This window comes from Rhinatrema bivittatum, chromosome 2, assembly GCF_901001135.1.
Source record: "Rhinatrema bivittatum chromosome 2, aRhiBiv1.1, whole genome shotgun sequence".
Lineage (NCBI taxonomy): Eukaryota > Metazoa > Chordata > Amphibia > Gymnophiona > Rhinatrematidae > Rhinatrema > Rhinatrema bivittatum.
Window position 1 is genome coordinate 572,753,126 of NC_042616.1, and position 14,614 is coordinate 572,767,739.

At 45.1% G+C, this 14,614-nt stretch overlaps 1 protein-coding gene across 1 annotated transcript in view; it reads left to right on the plus strand.

Annotated features, from left to right (window-relative positions):
* Nucleotides 1–14,614, plus strand: part of MPPE1 (metallophosphoesterase 1) — a 116,401-nt gene that overhangs the window by 60,544 nt on the left and 41,243 nt on the right. Inside the window, exons 4-5 of the mRNA XM_029590981.1 lie at nt 4,677–4,757; nt 7,697–7,805. Of these exons, the coding sequence (XP_029446841.1) occupies nt 4,677–4,757; nt 7,697–7,805 (190 nt within the window). The remainder of the gene's footprint in view (nt 1–4,676; nt 4,758–7,696; nt 7,806–14,614) is intronic.

The window sequence follows — 14,614 nt, forward strand, 5'->3', positions numbered from 1 at the left end:
GCGGAGGAAGAAGAAGAAAAGAGAGATTAACTGACAGCAAATTATTTACAGAGATGCAAAATTAATTCCAATGTAAGTGTAAGATCTAAGCATGCAGGTGTATTATTTGCAAAAAGTATACTAAAACAAGCCAGTCACTTAGGAGAATGACTGAGCACTAAGCAAGTTATCCAAGTCATATAGCAGAGCGGGGTTTTTTCTTCATGGGGAAGAAGGATATATTTCTCTGTCCTTGTATAGATTACACCATTACATGTAAAAATCAGCACCCATTGCCCTTCATATCAGAGCTGTTTGACAGCCTGTGGGGAGCAAAGATTTTACCAAGCTGGATTTCTGGGGTGCCTACAACTGTATCCACGTTCAGGAGGGAGACAAACGGAAGACTGCTTTCAGTACACGGGACAGCAACTATGAGTATTTAGTAAAGCCAGTCGACCTTTGCAGTGCTCAAGCCATGTTCCAGCACATGATAAATGAGATTTTAAGGGATCTCCTCCAGTCTTGTGTGCTAGTCTATTTGGATGACATTCTTATTTTCTCTGTCGCTTCCTCAGCATTAAGCTCAGACAAGAATGGTGCTTCAGAGACTCGGCAAAAACCAACTGTACACTAAACTAGATTGGTGTCTATTCAAGCAGAAGGAATTATCCTTCTTAAGGTATATTGTCTCGCAAGATGGCCTCCGCATGGATCCTGAAAAACTAAAAGTGATACAGGACTGGCCCCAACCAATGGGTCTTAAGGCTCTTCAGAGGTTCCTGGGCTTCACAGACTACTACTGGCAGTTTATAGGTAACTACTTCACCCTGGAGGCACCTCTCACCTCACTTACAAAGAAGTGGGCAGACACCAAGAATTGGTCAGAACCGGAGATTCTAGCCTTTGCATGGCTCAAGGCAGCCTTTCTCGGTGAACAATGTCCAATCACCTTCAAGAAGAGACTTAAGACTTTGTTGTTTGACCAAGCTTTCTCATAACCACTCCTTTCCGCCATGGTTTTAGTCTGCATCATTAGCTTACTTTCTCCCTTATGAGGTTATCATAGTCCTCCCCAATGTAAGTTCCCTGCTTTCACCCAAGTTATGTTTACCCATGTTCCTATACCTGCTTTCACCCAAGTTATGTTATCCAGGTTTTTCTACCTTGTTCAATGTAAGACAAGACTTTGTCACGGTTGTTTTTGCTGGTTGTAATGTAAACCGAAGTGATAATTAATCCTGTTAATTGAACCTCGGTATATAAAAGTTATAAATAAATAATAAATGACTGACACCTGGATCCTCAAAAACCTTATACTGTGGAAGTAGATGCATCTGCTGTCAGAGTGGTGGCTGTCCTTTCTCAGCACAATAACAACAGGATGCTTATGTCTTGTTTCTTCTTTTCAAATAAATACTCACAAATGGAGCAAAACTATACCATTGGCAACAGAGAACTCCTAGCCATAAAACTTGCCTTAGAAGAGTGGCAGTATCTCCAACATTGCTGTCTGCTTCACTCAGAAACCAATGAGGGCCCAGATCTTTGTGGTCTGGGGAACAAATAAGCATGGGGGTAACTTGCTGATGTGGCTGTTACTACCCTTAACCAATAAGCCTGATACTTTTGATAAAACACCAATGTTGGTCTCTGCTTCAATGGCAGGGGGTAAAGGGGAATTAGATTCAGACAGCAACCAATAAGGGAACTGACTTTTACAGTCTGTGAAACTGACAAGCATGGGGGTAACCTACACTGCATGGCAGATAACTACCGTAAGCTTGCTTGGCAGACTGGATGGATCATTTGGTCCTTTTCTTGCCATCTTTTCTATGTTTTTATGTTTCTATCTAAGGAGCTTCTCATCCAGTCATTATTTACATGGACCACAAAAATCTTCAATACCTTTAGCAAATGCAGAGGTTAAATCCCCGGCAGACCAGATAGTCTTTATTTTTTAATCACTTTGAACTCATCCTGTGGAAAAGAACAGGTGCGCGGATGCTCTCTCCCGGTCTTTTGAAGTCTCTAATGTCCCAGAATCACCCCGTAACATCATTGATCCAGCATGTAATATGGCTGCAGCAGCAATCTTTGCTGCTGTCAGGAAGACTGTGGTCCCTCGGCACCTTTGAGAGAAGGTTTTTCAATGGGCACATAACCCCTCCCCCCCCAGCCAGTCACCCAGGTGCCAAGAAGACCCTGGAATTATTTTACGTCACTACTGGTGGCCCTACGTTTCCCAAGATGTCTGATGCTACGTCAAGTCTTGCCCCAGTTGTGCAGCCAATAAGCCATCTGTAGGGGCTGTTACAGCCATTGCCAATCCCCACCAAACCATGGACCCACATGGCCAAGTGCTTCATCACAAACCTTCCTGTCTTCAACGGCTGTATGATGATTTGGGCGAAAGTGGATCATTTCTCTAACTTTTCAAACTGGCCTTTACATAATCCCTTCCCCCCTTCATTGTCCTCTCCTCAGTACATTATACAATCTTCCTAATCAAATCTTATTCTTCATTCCTTCCTTCCTGCTACTGGTCTTTTTCCTCTCACCATTGCATTTACACACTGTTTATTTATTAACCTTGTTTTAATTTTTGTAATCCCCTGTTATGGATTTGAGATTTTGCTTTCCTTTCCCCATATATTATCAATGTTATTTTACTTCCTGTTCCATGTAAACCGATGTGATATGCAAACGAATGTCAGTATAAAAAAGTTTCAAATAAAGAAATACATTTCTCGAAAATAGCCCACTTTGTGCCCTCGTTGGGTTGTCATCTGCCCCAGAGTTGTCTGCCTTTTCTTTCTTCATGCCTTCCATCTGCACGGCCTTCCGGAGCTTGTGCTTTCTAATCGAGGAATCAAGTTCACAGCCAAATTCTGGAGGAACCTGTGTCACAAATTCAAGGACTCTCTTGATTTTTCATCCGCCTACCATCCACAAACCAATGGCCAGATAGAATGGACGAACCAAAGTCTCAAGACTTTCCTGAGAGCATACGTTAATGACTGGCAGGACGACTTGGCCTCTTTACTCCCTTGGACAGAGTTCTGCCATAATAACCATGTAGTTTATAGTGTCTTCTCCATTTTATTTCCCTTATGGCATCACATTAAGAACACCACTCTCGATACCTCTGCCTATTCCGTGCCCCAGGGCCAACTCCTTAGCTCAAGATCTGGGGAAGTTTTGGCAGAAAATCAAACACCTAGTCTCTCTGCCATGGAGATTTACAAAAAATCAGGCTGATGAAGTCACTCAGCACCGCACTACAAGCCTGGAGACAGAGTGTGGCTCAGTACACGAAACCTCCGCCTGAAGATGCCATCCATAAAGTTCTCCCCAAGATTCATAGGACTTTATCCAGTTGACTGCCAAATAGGACCAGTCAGCTATCAACTTCGCCTGCCTCCAGCTCAGGATTCATAATGTCTTCCATGTCTCCCTGTTGCAACCATTGCTTCTATCGTGGCCATCTCGTTCAGTTCCGAAACTCAACCGAGCAATCATAGAAGCAGATATGGAGTGCGAGGTACAGTCCATTTTGGATTCCAGATTACCAAGGGAAAACTATATTAGCTTATCTCCAAAAGGCCCCAAAGAAAACATTTGGAAGCCTGCTTCATACGTCCAAGTCCCTCGCCTCATGATGGAATTCCATCACCTCTTTCCTCATAAGCCTAAGGCTAGAGGTCTGAGGAGAGAGGGGGCTTAGAAAGGGGTACTGGCTGGTTTGGCCGATTGCGGGATGGTCCTGTGACCAGCTGCACCTCACCCCAGGACACTTCCATCTTTCCTCATACCCGATGCTGGCCCTAGGCACATATGCACGCTGTGAACTCTTGTTAAAAAGATCCCAAGGCGGAAATCTGGGGAACAGCACCTTTTGATGATGGTGGCGGGGCATTTAAACCCTCACTGTGCCCGCAGCCAGTGCCTTCGCAACGGGTCCTCCTGCCTGCTTCTTGTCTGTGGCAACTGTTGCCATTCTGCTTCCTGTTCCTTGTCTCGTCTTGCCCACCCTTGCATTTCTGCCTGCCTCCAGTCCTGCTCCTTCCTCCCTGACTTCCCTTCCATGCCCTACTCCTTTCCAGTCCACGTCTGGCCTGTCTTGTTTGTGTTTATCCTGGTCTTCCTTGTCTAATTCTTCTCTGATTCCCAGACTCTGACTCCGGCTTGGATTCTGACTCCACTTGATCTCCACCTGCCCCAACCTCTGCCTGAATCCGAACACTGCTTGTTCACTGTCTGCTCTGACCTTGGCTCAGTCCTCGACACCTGACCGCTCACCTTGGGACAGTCTAATTCCTGCTGGCTCCCAGCACCAAAGGGCCCAATCCACGTGGAAAGTTGAAGCCCAGCTCTTATCCCTGAGCATGTCCACCTGCTGTCAGTGTGAGCCTAGTAGTGTTCCCCTACTAAGCTGCATCAACCATGCCACAGCCCAAGGGCTCCCACTCTGTAACAGAAACTGTCAGTGGGTTAAGTCTTTACTTAGCCAGCTAAATTCCTCTTCAAAAAAAAAAAAGTCACCTCTTTATGAGATTAGATTTGTTTTGTTTTACTAAATTATGTTGTCAAGACAAGCTTGTCAAACTTCATTGTGACTATTGGTCTTTTGAGAAGGGTATGGTTCAAGCACCCGAGTAATACATCTGCATTTTATTTTCTTTCCTTTGAAACAGGACAAACCTTCAGAAGTTACATCGATTTGAAAAGGTTTTCAACTTCAGCTCTGCAAAGATAATATCCCGGAAAGGGGTAAAGTAAGTCAAGTGAGCTCTTTCTTTACCTGTGAGAGGGCTTCTATAATGCATGCTTATTTTCTTTCCTTCCCTCTTCACTGAAAGTGAAATGCTGGTTTGCTTCAGGTACAGGTCGAAGACAAAGAGATCAGTGCAAAACTCAAGGGAGTTGAAGTCCTTCATTTTATTTATTTATTTATTTATTTATTTTAATTTTGAGGTGCTTTTGTGCCTCTTTCCTAGTTTTTATTTCCTCACAGTTGCAAGTGGTCTGAGAGAGTGCTGAATTTAAAATGTCTTTCACCAACCAGGGCCTTTCCTTCTCCTTCCAAGATGATGGAAATGGAGAGCTCAGGAGAGTGCATCCTGGCTTCCTTATTTGGGTAAAAACTATAGTCTCTTATTAACACTCCTGCTGCTTCCCAGAGGCAGGTCTGTTCACAGTATGCCATGGAGTCTGCAATGTGTGCACAGTCAGCAATCAACTTTATGGATGGGGTTTCTGCTTTTCAGGGATTTTAATTTGGCAAGCCACGGAGGCTCAAAAGAGTCTCCCAGCAGGCAGAAGTTGGTGGTAGGTTCCATGGCTTGTTAATTTAAAAAACTCCAAAACATACATTTTAATTATGGGACTCTCCTAGTAGTGTTTCTAGGCAAAAGTACTTTGGTATGGAAGCAGACATCACATTTCCCTATGTTATGCCCGTATCACAGCCCCCTACCATTTCTGTATGCAGCAGTGGTATGCTTGCTTGCTGGGCCATTGTTATGCATATTACCAGGGTAATAACAAGGGATTCTGGTGCACAGGACAAGCTGTCAGTTTGATGGTCCCCTAATCATCCCTGTAAGCTGAAAAAAACCCAATTTGCAGACAGTTACAGGCACGAGCATGGAGTATAACAGGGATGTAGCCTCAGTCCTGTCCTCTTGAACATCTGCAATAATGATCTCCCCACGGTGCTGGGGAGAGCTTCAGCCCAGGTCTGAAACTAAATAACTTAAGTCCTAATTTTAAAAGTCCTACGCGCCTGAAAACTGGGAGATACGCACGTGGCCGGGAAGCACGTGCACTGCGGGTATTTTCGAACGACCGCAGCCACACGCGTATCTCCCGGTACGCGCAGAAGAGAGGATTTGTCGAAAAGGGGTGGGTCATGGGTGGGCCAGGATGTGCCATTAGGCACTGTCCTACTGAAGCATGCACCAGCAGTCGACCGGCAGGCACAACCTGCTACTGCTCTGGAAAGCAGGTAAGTGTTAAAACAAAAAAAGTTAGCGGGGTTTTAGGGGTCGGGGTGGATAGGGGAAAAAGGCGGCAGGTTAGGTAGGTAGGAGGTTTAGGAAGTTTATTTAGATTTTTAGATTTATTTATTTTTTTAATTTAGATTTTTAGATTCCACTTTTCAGCACTTCAAAGTGTACATCAAAGCGGGATTACATTCAGGTACTATAGGTGTTTCCCAGTGTACTGGGAGGGAGCTGGAAAAAGGCCTAGTCCGTCGCTGAGCGCATGTAGTAAAATCCTGCCCCTCCCCCCACGCAAGTCAGCATTTGTGCGCTGATATAAAATTGGTGCATCCGTATGCGTGTGCCGGGAACTTGGACGCACAAGGACGCCCGCATGTATATTTGAAAGTTACCCTCTTAGTGATCAAATGTCTGATCATTTTCTCTCTCACCCAGAAGGTTTGCAAAGAACTTACTACAAATTATGGGCCCTACAGATGAGTCTTGGAAAGGCAAAGATGCCAAAATATTTCCAACACAAATTTTGATTGTTCCTAAATAAGCAAGAAGTAGAGCACACCTATGACTATGTACTGTATGCTCTGACTTGACACTCTGTGCACCTGGGAGCTTTAAGTTGACCATAAAAATGCTACAAGAAAAAAAATCCTTCTATGCAATAGAGAAACTGCTGACCATTTTCAACTTGCAGTAAAACTTCCAAGCCAATGTATTTAAAATCATTTTAAAAGGCAAAGAAGGAGCGCTATTGCATGCAATCAATCAAATCAGACAAAAAAATGTGCAGAAAAATTCAAAGTCCACACATGATTTGAAATGAAGAAAATTATTATTTTAAAACGGCAAACTCCACAGTGTTACACGATGCAAGGGTTCAAGAAGGGGTCACTGGGGGAGATGCTGTCCGTGAAAACTATTACAGAAAAATTAACACACTGTCTTGTCCCTCCCGACGCAGCCTCGCGGCGAAACACGGGTCCGTGTCGGGGGACCCCTTCTTGAACCCTTGCATTGTATAACACTGTGGAGTTTGCCGTTTTAAAATAATAATTTTCTTCATTTCAAATCATGTGTGGACTTTGAATTTTTCTGCACATTTTTCTGTCTGATTTAAAATCATTTTAATAAATATGTAATTTTATTAAAAATAATACAGTCCTTAAAATGGAGATGACTATTTACTGTTTAATCACAAAATTCCCTAATTCATGCATGTATACAGGTCTAGATTCTCTGCTGATAGTTAAAAGTAAAAGTCTTAGATTTTGTTGCTCTCTTACTAGATGGCCAGTCTAGGGACAGGAGCATAGGGAGTGGAGACTCTTCGGACATGTCTACACTGTTCCTTTAGCAGAATGTTCCTGTTTGATGAAGGGAAAAACATTTTTTTATTCAGTTCATTTCTGCTTAGATCGCAGTATTGTAGTGACAAAAAGTCTCTTCAGGTGATAGGTTCAGTGATGTTGCCAGCAAATGAACTCTCACCCTGATATGCTATGTAAGAGGTCAGAGAAGGAAAACTTGCTTTTCTGCTCTTAAAGCAAATACCACATGAAGATACATCTCAAGAGTTAAATGTGTAAAGTTTGAGATCTTACCAGGATAAAAAAGTATTATATTATTTTGGTTTATATGATGGCTTCTTGACCAAATGCTGGTATCGTATATCTCAGCTTCATTGAAATACCCTGGACTTTTTCCCTTTCCAGTTTTGTGCTGGTGAACAGTATTGCCTTGGAAGGGGATGGATGTGCTATCTGTAAGGCAGCTGAAAAAATGCTCATCCAGCTGTCTCATACACTGAATTGCTCCAGAAAGGTAGGATTCCAGGTCATTTATCACACTCTTAATTACTTTGCACAAATACTAATTCCTCTCCTCCCTCACTTCTGTCTCAGCCTCTAAAACTTGTAAAAAAAAAAAAAATTGCACATTTTATGATGTGTCCATGCATTAGAAATCTGCGTAATGTTTCCTGTACAAGGAGCATGACCTCCAAATTTTCTGGATTTATTTTATTTTACTTTCCATTCCTTTGATAAAAAGGCAGTTCCTTTTCATCCTGCTTACACAGGTCCAGACAAGTGGGTTATTTCTCCCGACCAGCAGATGGCGGCAGAGTACCAAGACTTTCTCTGTGACATCCTCACTATTTACGTGTGGTGCAGAACAGTTAAAGCCAGTGTCTTCTACTCCCAACAGATGATAGGATTTAGTGTGGTGGTGCAGCAGGATATTGATGCTGGGATTTCCTACCCTTTCGGGGGTTCTCGTGACAGCTTTTACTGTTTCTTTCCCAGCAGTCAGTGAGCAAGGTAACAGATTTCTTTTTCTTTCTGGTTTGCAAGCCCTGTTGTGATAGCTCCCAACCATAGAAGGGACTTGGTTGAGCCTGGTGTAAGAACTTAGTGATAAAGAAGAAGATCCTTTCAGAACTTTTAATCTAACCTTCTTTACCTCATTTCTTCTTTCTCCGTTTAAATAACATTAAAAAGTGTTACTAAGGATTTCGTGGTAAGCTACGGAGAGAAAATTCTTGTTGAGCAGAACTACCATTGGTGAGTTTGTCTGCTTGTGGGGAGAGGAGGGTGGGTGGGCTCTTCACTTTCGGTCAGCCTGATTTATTTGAGTTTAAAGATGGGAAAGTGCATTTTTTTTGTTAGTTTAAGAAATGTCATAACAGGGCCATTGATCTGTGTCCTGTGGTTGCAGGCGATCCTTAGGCTCTAGCGATGGCCTTTGTATTGTGTATCTCTGGAGTGCATATAGCTTAGGGGAATTTTTAAAGTCACTTGTACCTTCCAGTGCAGCACCTGGGACAGGGTCCTCTTCTTTGACCACAGGACTGACCAACATTTCAAACCCAGAACTGAAGGCAGTTGAAGGCGTTGGAGGTGGCCATTTTGTCAGGTACAACTGTAATTTTGAATTTGGCTCACACTGTTGCAGGCTGATCACAACCGCTTCCAAGCTTTAATATGGAGCCTCTGGATTTGGCACCAGAAGGGGTTTCTTCAACAGATGCAAAGCAAATTCCAAAAATGTATTCTATGGAAGAGTTTACCCCAGAATTTTTAATTTCCTTCACCAGGCATTTTGTGCCATACAGCGGCCTCGTGAAAGAGTTAGGCCTGTTAATTCTTCTGGAAAGGAGTTTCCTATTTTAATTCATCAGTCTTTTAAGAGTTCAAAATTGTTTCAAGATGTGGTTGGAGCTATGTCTTCTCAGTATGCAGTTCCTCCTTTGATAGAATTAGAGGAGCATTTTGATAGAAGTAGCAGTAGCTCATTGCAGGAGGAGGAACTGGCGGCCCTGATAATTCAAGTGATTTCTTCTTTGAGAATGTCAGATGACAAGGTAGAAGAGACTTTGGACTGGGACCCTATTAAAGGAATTTATAAATCATGTAAAGCATTTCCTCTTTATTCAGAAATAGAGGAGATGACACTTTCAGAATAGGAGTCTCCAAATACTAGACTTGGAAAAGTAGTGTCTTTCTCAAAATTGTATGCTCTGCTGTAGGGTGCCTTACGTTTCAAATGTCACAGGTAGTACCATGGTTACAGCAGTTACGAGAAAAAGTACAATACCAATGGAAGGGCATTCTCAAAGATCCACAGCATAGAAAGATTGAGAGTTTAACATGTTTTCCTAGCTTGTAGACAGATGGACTCAGGACCAGTGGGTTATGCTCCCCTGCCAGCAGATGGAGACGGAGCAAGCTGACATCACAGTATATGTACTCCTGCAGTGACCCCAGCCTGCCAGTATTCTCCGTCTCCAGCAGATGGTGGATGTGCATATCCCTATGTTTTGTGGTGTTTTTTTTTTGAAGGAGAAATTTGAAATTCTGCGATGATACCAAAAGGTCCCTCCCCCAGTTGAGAATTCCTAAGGTGCTTTCCGTGGTCCCTCATTGGTGTGCCTTGGTCTGGTAGCTGGTTTTACAGCTAAAAGGTAGCTGGTGCAGGAGGCCGAGCGTGGTGGTGACGGCAGGTGTCCTCTTCCCCCCCCAGCTGGAGACCGTCTCTGTACTCAGCTGGTAAACACTGAGCTCAGGTAAGGATTAAAAAAAAATGTTTTACCTTTTAAACAGAGACAGTTAAAAGGGGTTTTTATGACTTCTTCCTGTCTCTGTGCTTGGTGCGCCATCCCGATGTTCATTCCCGCTAATGTTGGGGTTGGGGAACTGGGTAGCCTTGCAGGCTGAGTGGCCCCGGTGGACTAGGCTCCGCACTTAGGCTTTTTTTCTTGCACACCATGTGGTAGGCCGCGATGGTGTTTTTTTGCGCGCTCTGCTGCCCTCTACAGGTCGTCGATATTTGCGGTATATCTGCTCTGCACTCGCATTGTGCCCTCGTTTTTTGGGCACACCTTTTACACGCACAACTTTTTGAACTTTTCCACGCTTGGGGACTTGGCGCACAAGTTGTGCATGCGCCTTGTCACGCTTACTTCTATGGCACTTCTTCAGTTTTGTGTGCACAAACTTTTGAGTTTGAGCTGTTCAGATGCACATTTACCGCTGCAATGTTACCGGTAAACAAGAAGCCTAAGTGTCTTCCTATTTGTATTGCCTTTCTTATTAGGGCTTCTCAGTCTGACCTAGCTTCTAACCTAGCTGCTCAGGGACAGTTGTCTTACTCGGATTTTGCTAAGCCTGGCTCCTCCCATTCTGATGATGGGTTGGTTATGGCCTTGACTGGAGAGACGCCAGACTTTGGTTCTCCCTTGACTGACTCCTCTGCAGGCAAGAGCAGTTCTCTGGGACCAGCTGCAGTTCTTTCTGGGCTTGGTCTGGATCTGGCTGCTTTTTCGTGGGTGGAATTTTTTTCAGGGCTTACAGACCTTTCTTTAGGCGCAGTCGTCCGCTTCATCCATTCCTATCAGGTTGGACTCTCAGCTGGTGGCTCCTCCCTTTTCCAATCTGATGCCAAAGCACCAGATTTCGCCTTGGTTCCCTGCAGGTGTTCCCGACAGGAATCCGGATGGCACTGATAATGTGGTGGACCCTGGTTTCCTGGAAGATGGGGAAATTCCTCCAGGTCTGGAACTGTATCGAACAGTGTTGCGTTTCTTTCATAGAGATGAACTGCTGGCCCTGATTTCCTAGACTTTGAAACAGCTGGGTGTCCTGGTTCAGATGCCATGGCAGAACTGAAGAAGAATCCTATTTTGGTTTCCTTGCGTGTAAAGCCTCTTGTTTTTTCCCTGTGATGGATGCCATTCAGGAATTGATTGATCTGAAATGGGATGCTCCAGAGCAAATTTCAAAGGGGGTTGGACATTGGATGGCCTGTACCCTCTGGATCCGGCTGTGGGGAGAGCATTTGCGTTTTTCCCCCAAAGTGGATGCATGGTATGTGCTGTCTCTAAGTGGATGACTATCCCCATAGAGTGAGGAGTGACCTTGAAGGATGTGCATGATAGACTGATTGAGGCTATTTTTAAGTAAGCCTTTGAGGCAGTGGCAATGACGTGGCAGATCATTTCATGTTGCATCTTAGTGGCACAGATACAGGCTGTGATTTGGTCTGTTCCTCGGCCAGAGGAGTGACTTCGATGATAACGGTCAGGCGTCAACTCTGGCTGTGCAATTGGTCAGCAGACACCGCCTCCAAGGCAAATCTTACCAAGATGCCCTTTAAAGGCTCGCTCTAATTTGGGAGCGAGTTGGAAAAACTAGTCAGCAAGTGGGGTGAATCTCCATTTCCTTGGTTGCCAGAAGATAAGAAGCAGTTACAGTGCCCCTTTGATATGAGGGGTTGTCTCCGGGATTCCAAGCAGTTTTGTCCCTGCAGAGGGTCAACCTTTCAGTGGACTTGGCTTTTCAGTAGGTCTCAGACTTTTCGGCCCCAACAGCTGAAGAGAGGAGTGGGCCCAGTTGGACCTTCCTGAGCTTCCCCATGAAGGTTTGCTGACCCACCTTCATGAATAAGAGGTTAGGGGGATGTCTTTCTCTCTCATCAGAGGAGGGTCGAGATCACAGCGGATCAGTGGGTCCTGGAGGTGATATGAGAAAGATATGTCCTGGAATTTCACAGTATTCCTCGGGACGTGTTCATGTAGTCCCCTTGACACTCCCCGCAGAAGAAGCAGGCAGTGGAGTTCACCCTTCAAAGGCTCCTCAGGCTGAGAGCTCTGGTTCTGGTGCCCATGTCTCAAAGTATGGGGTGATATTCCTATTTATTTTGTTGTGCCCAAGAAGGAGGGCTCCTTTCATACCATCCTGGATCTCAAGAAGGTCAACCTTCATTTGAAGGTGACTCATTTTGCATGGAAACCTTACACTCTGTGATGATGGTGGTACATTTGGTGCAATTTGTGACCTACCTGGATCTATCAGAGGCTTACCTTCATACTCCCATCCGATTGGAACACCAATGTTATCTCCACTTTGCAGTGTTGGGGTGCCATTATCAGTTTCGGGCACTGCCCTTTGGTTTTAACCACTGCTTCTAGAACATTTCCCAGGTTATGGTGTTGGTAGCAGCGGCCTTGCGAAGAGAAGGGATCCTGGTGCACCCGTATTTGGACGACTGGCTGGTTTGAGCCAAGTCTCAGGAAGAGAGCCGCCTGATGACACACAAGGTGATTTCCTTATTGCAGGAGCTTAGTTGGATGGTGAACCTGGCCAAGAGCAATCTTCAGCCATCCCAGTTGTTGGAATATCTGGGGGTCCGATAGGAGTTTTCCTACTGGAAGTTCAGATTCAGAAATTGATGTCTCAAGTTGCTGAACGCCATACTCCCGACAGTGTGGTCCTACCTATATGTGCTCAGTCTGGTGGTGACCCTGGAAGTGATGCCATGGGCGAGGGCGCATATGCGTCGTCTTCAGCACTCTCTACTGTATCGATGGAACCTGCAAACTCAGGACTATGCAGTTTGGCTCCACTTGCTGATGGAAATATTTCCCCCCCTCCAGTGGTAGTTGCAGGAGGATCATCTGAGAAAGGGAGTTTCCTTATCCTCTCTGACCTGATTGGGTCTCCCGACAGATGTGAGTCTCCAAGGTTGGGGTCTCACTGTCTGGAGCTCATGGCCCCAAGGGTGTTGGACTGCCAAAGAGTCCTGCTGGAACATTAATCACCTGGAAGCCTGGGTGGTATAGCTGGCATGCGTGCAGTTCAGTCACGGGCTGCGGGGTCACGCAGTCCGCATGATGTCTGACAACACGATGATGGTGGCCTACATCAATCGTCATGAAGGAACCAAGAGCCGGCAAGTGTCGTAGGAAATAGGCCAGCTTATGAAATGGGCAGAAGGTCATCTGCAGATGATCTCGGCCTCTCACATTGCAGGAAAAGAATGTAAGAGCAGACTTTCTAAGCAGGGAGAGTCTGGAACCATGAAGAATGGGTGTTGGCAGCTGAGGCGTTTCAGCTGATTGTGGATTGCTGGGGGTCTTCCGGACTGGCCCAGGCATCTGTGGTATACAGATTTGCGAAGACTCCTTTTGGAAATCCCCCTTCATCTTCCACTGCACATGGATCTGTTACAGTAGGGACCGGTTCTCCACGAGGATCCTACTCTGTTTTGTCTTATAGTTTAGCCCTTGAGACGGCTCGCCTGTTGAAGCATGGTTATTCCTCTGTGGCGACTGCCACCTTATTCCACGCTCGCAAGTTCTCTACTTCTTTAGCTTATGTACAGGTTTGGAGAGTTTTTGAGGCCTGGTGTGAGGAGTGCAGTGTTCTTCCTCGTTCAGTTAAGATCTCACTCATTCTGGATTTATTGCAGGATGGGTTGAATAAAGGTTTGGCTCTTAATTTCTTGAAGATGCAGGTTGCAGCTCTTGCCTGTTTGAGGCCGGTTGAATGGTGGCTCCTTGTTGCCTCACCCTGATGTGGTCTGTTTTTTGAAGAGTATGAAACATCTTGATCTCCCTTGCAGTTACTGGTTCCTTTTTGGAGTCTTAACTTGGTGCTGGATTTTTTTGGTGGGCCCTACGTTCCCACCATTGCGTAGCTTTTTCTTGCAGTTGTTGACCTTGAAGATAGTGTTCCTGGTAGCTATATGTACTGTGCGTTGAATTTCTGAGCTGCAGGCCTTTTCTTGCCGGGAACCGTGCCTTTGGGTGGCTCCAGGAGTGTTACAGCTGCATACCGTTCCATCCTTCTTGCCCAAGGTGGTGTCTGACTTATTTGGATCAATCCATCTCCTTGCCGTCCCTGGATAAGGTCAGGGATGCGGAGGAGTATCGCTTCTTGTGCTCCTTGGATATCAAGAGAATAGTCGTGCAGTATCTGGAGGTTTCTGAACCTTTTTGAAAGACGAATTGCCTATTTGTGCTCCATAATAAGTGTAAGCAGGGCGCTTTGGCTTCATGGGCTACCATAGCTCACTGGATTAAGGAAGTGGTTACAGCAGTGTATATGGATGCGGAAAAGCCATTGCCTACTCAGGTTTGGGCTCATTCCACTAGGGCTTAAGCAGTGTCATGGTTAGTTTGGGTGGAGGTTAGTTTGTTGTCTCCTGTTGATATTTGCTAGGCTATGACATGGTCCTCCTTACACGCTTTTTCCGGGTTTTATCATCCGGATGTACAGGCCCAGAAGGACGCAGCCTTTAACGTGTGATATTCGCTGGACCGTGGGCTGGACCCACTGGTCCTGAGTCCATCT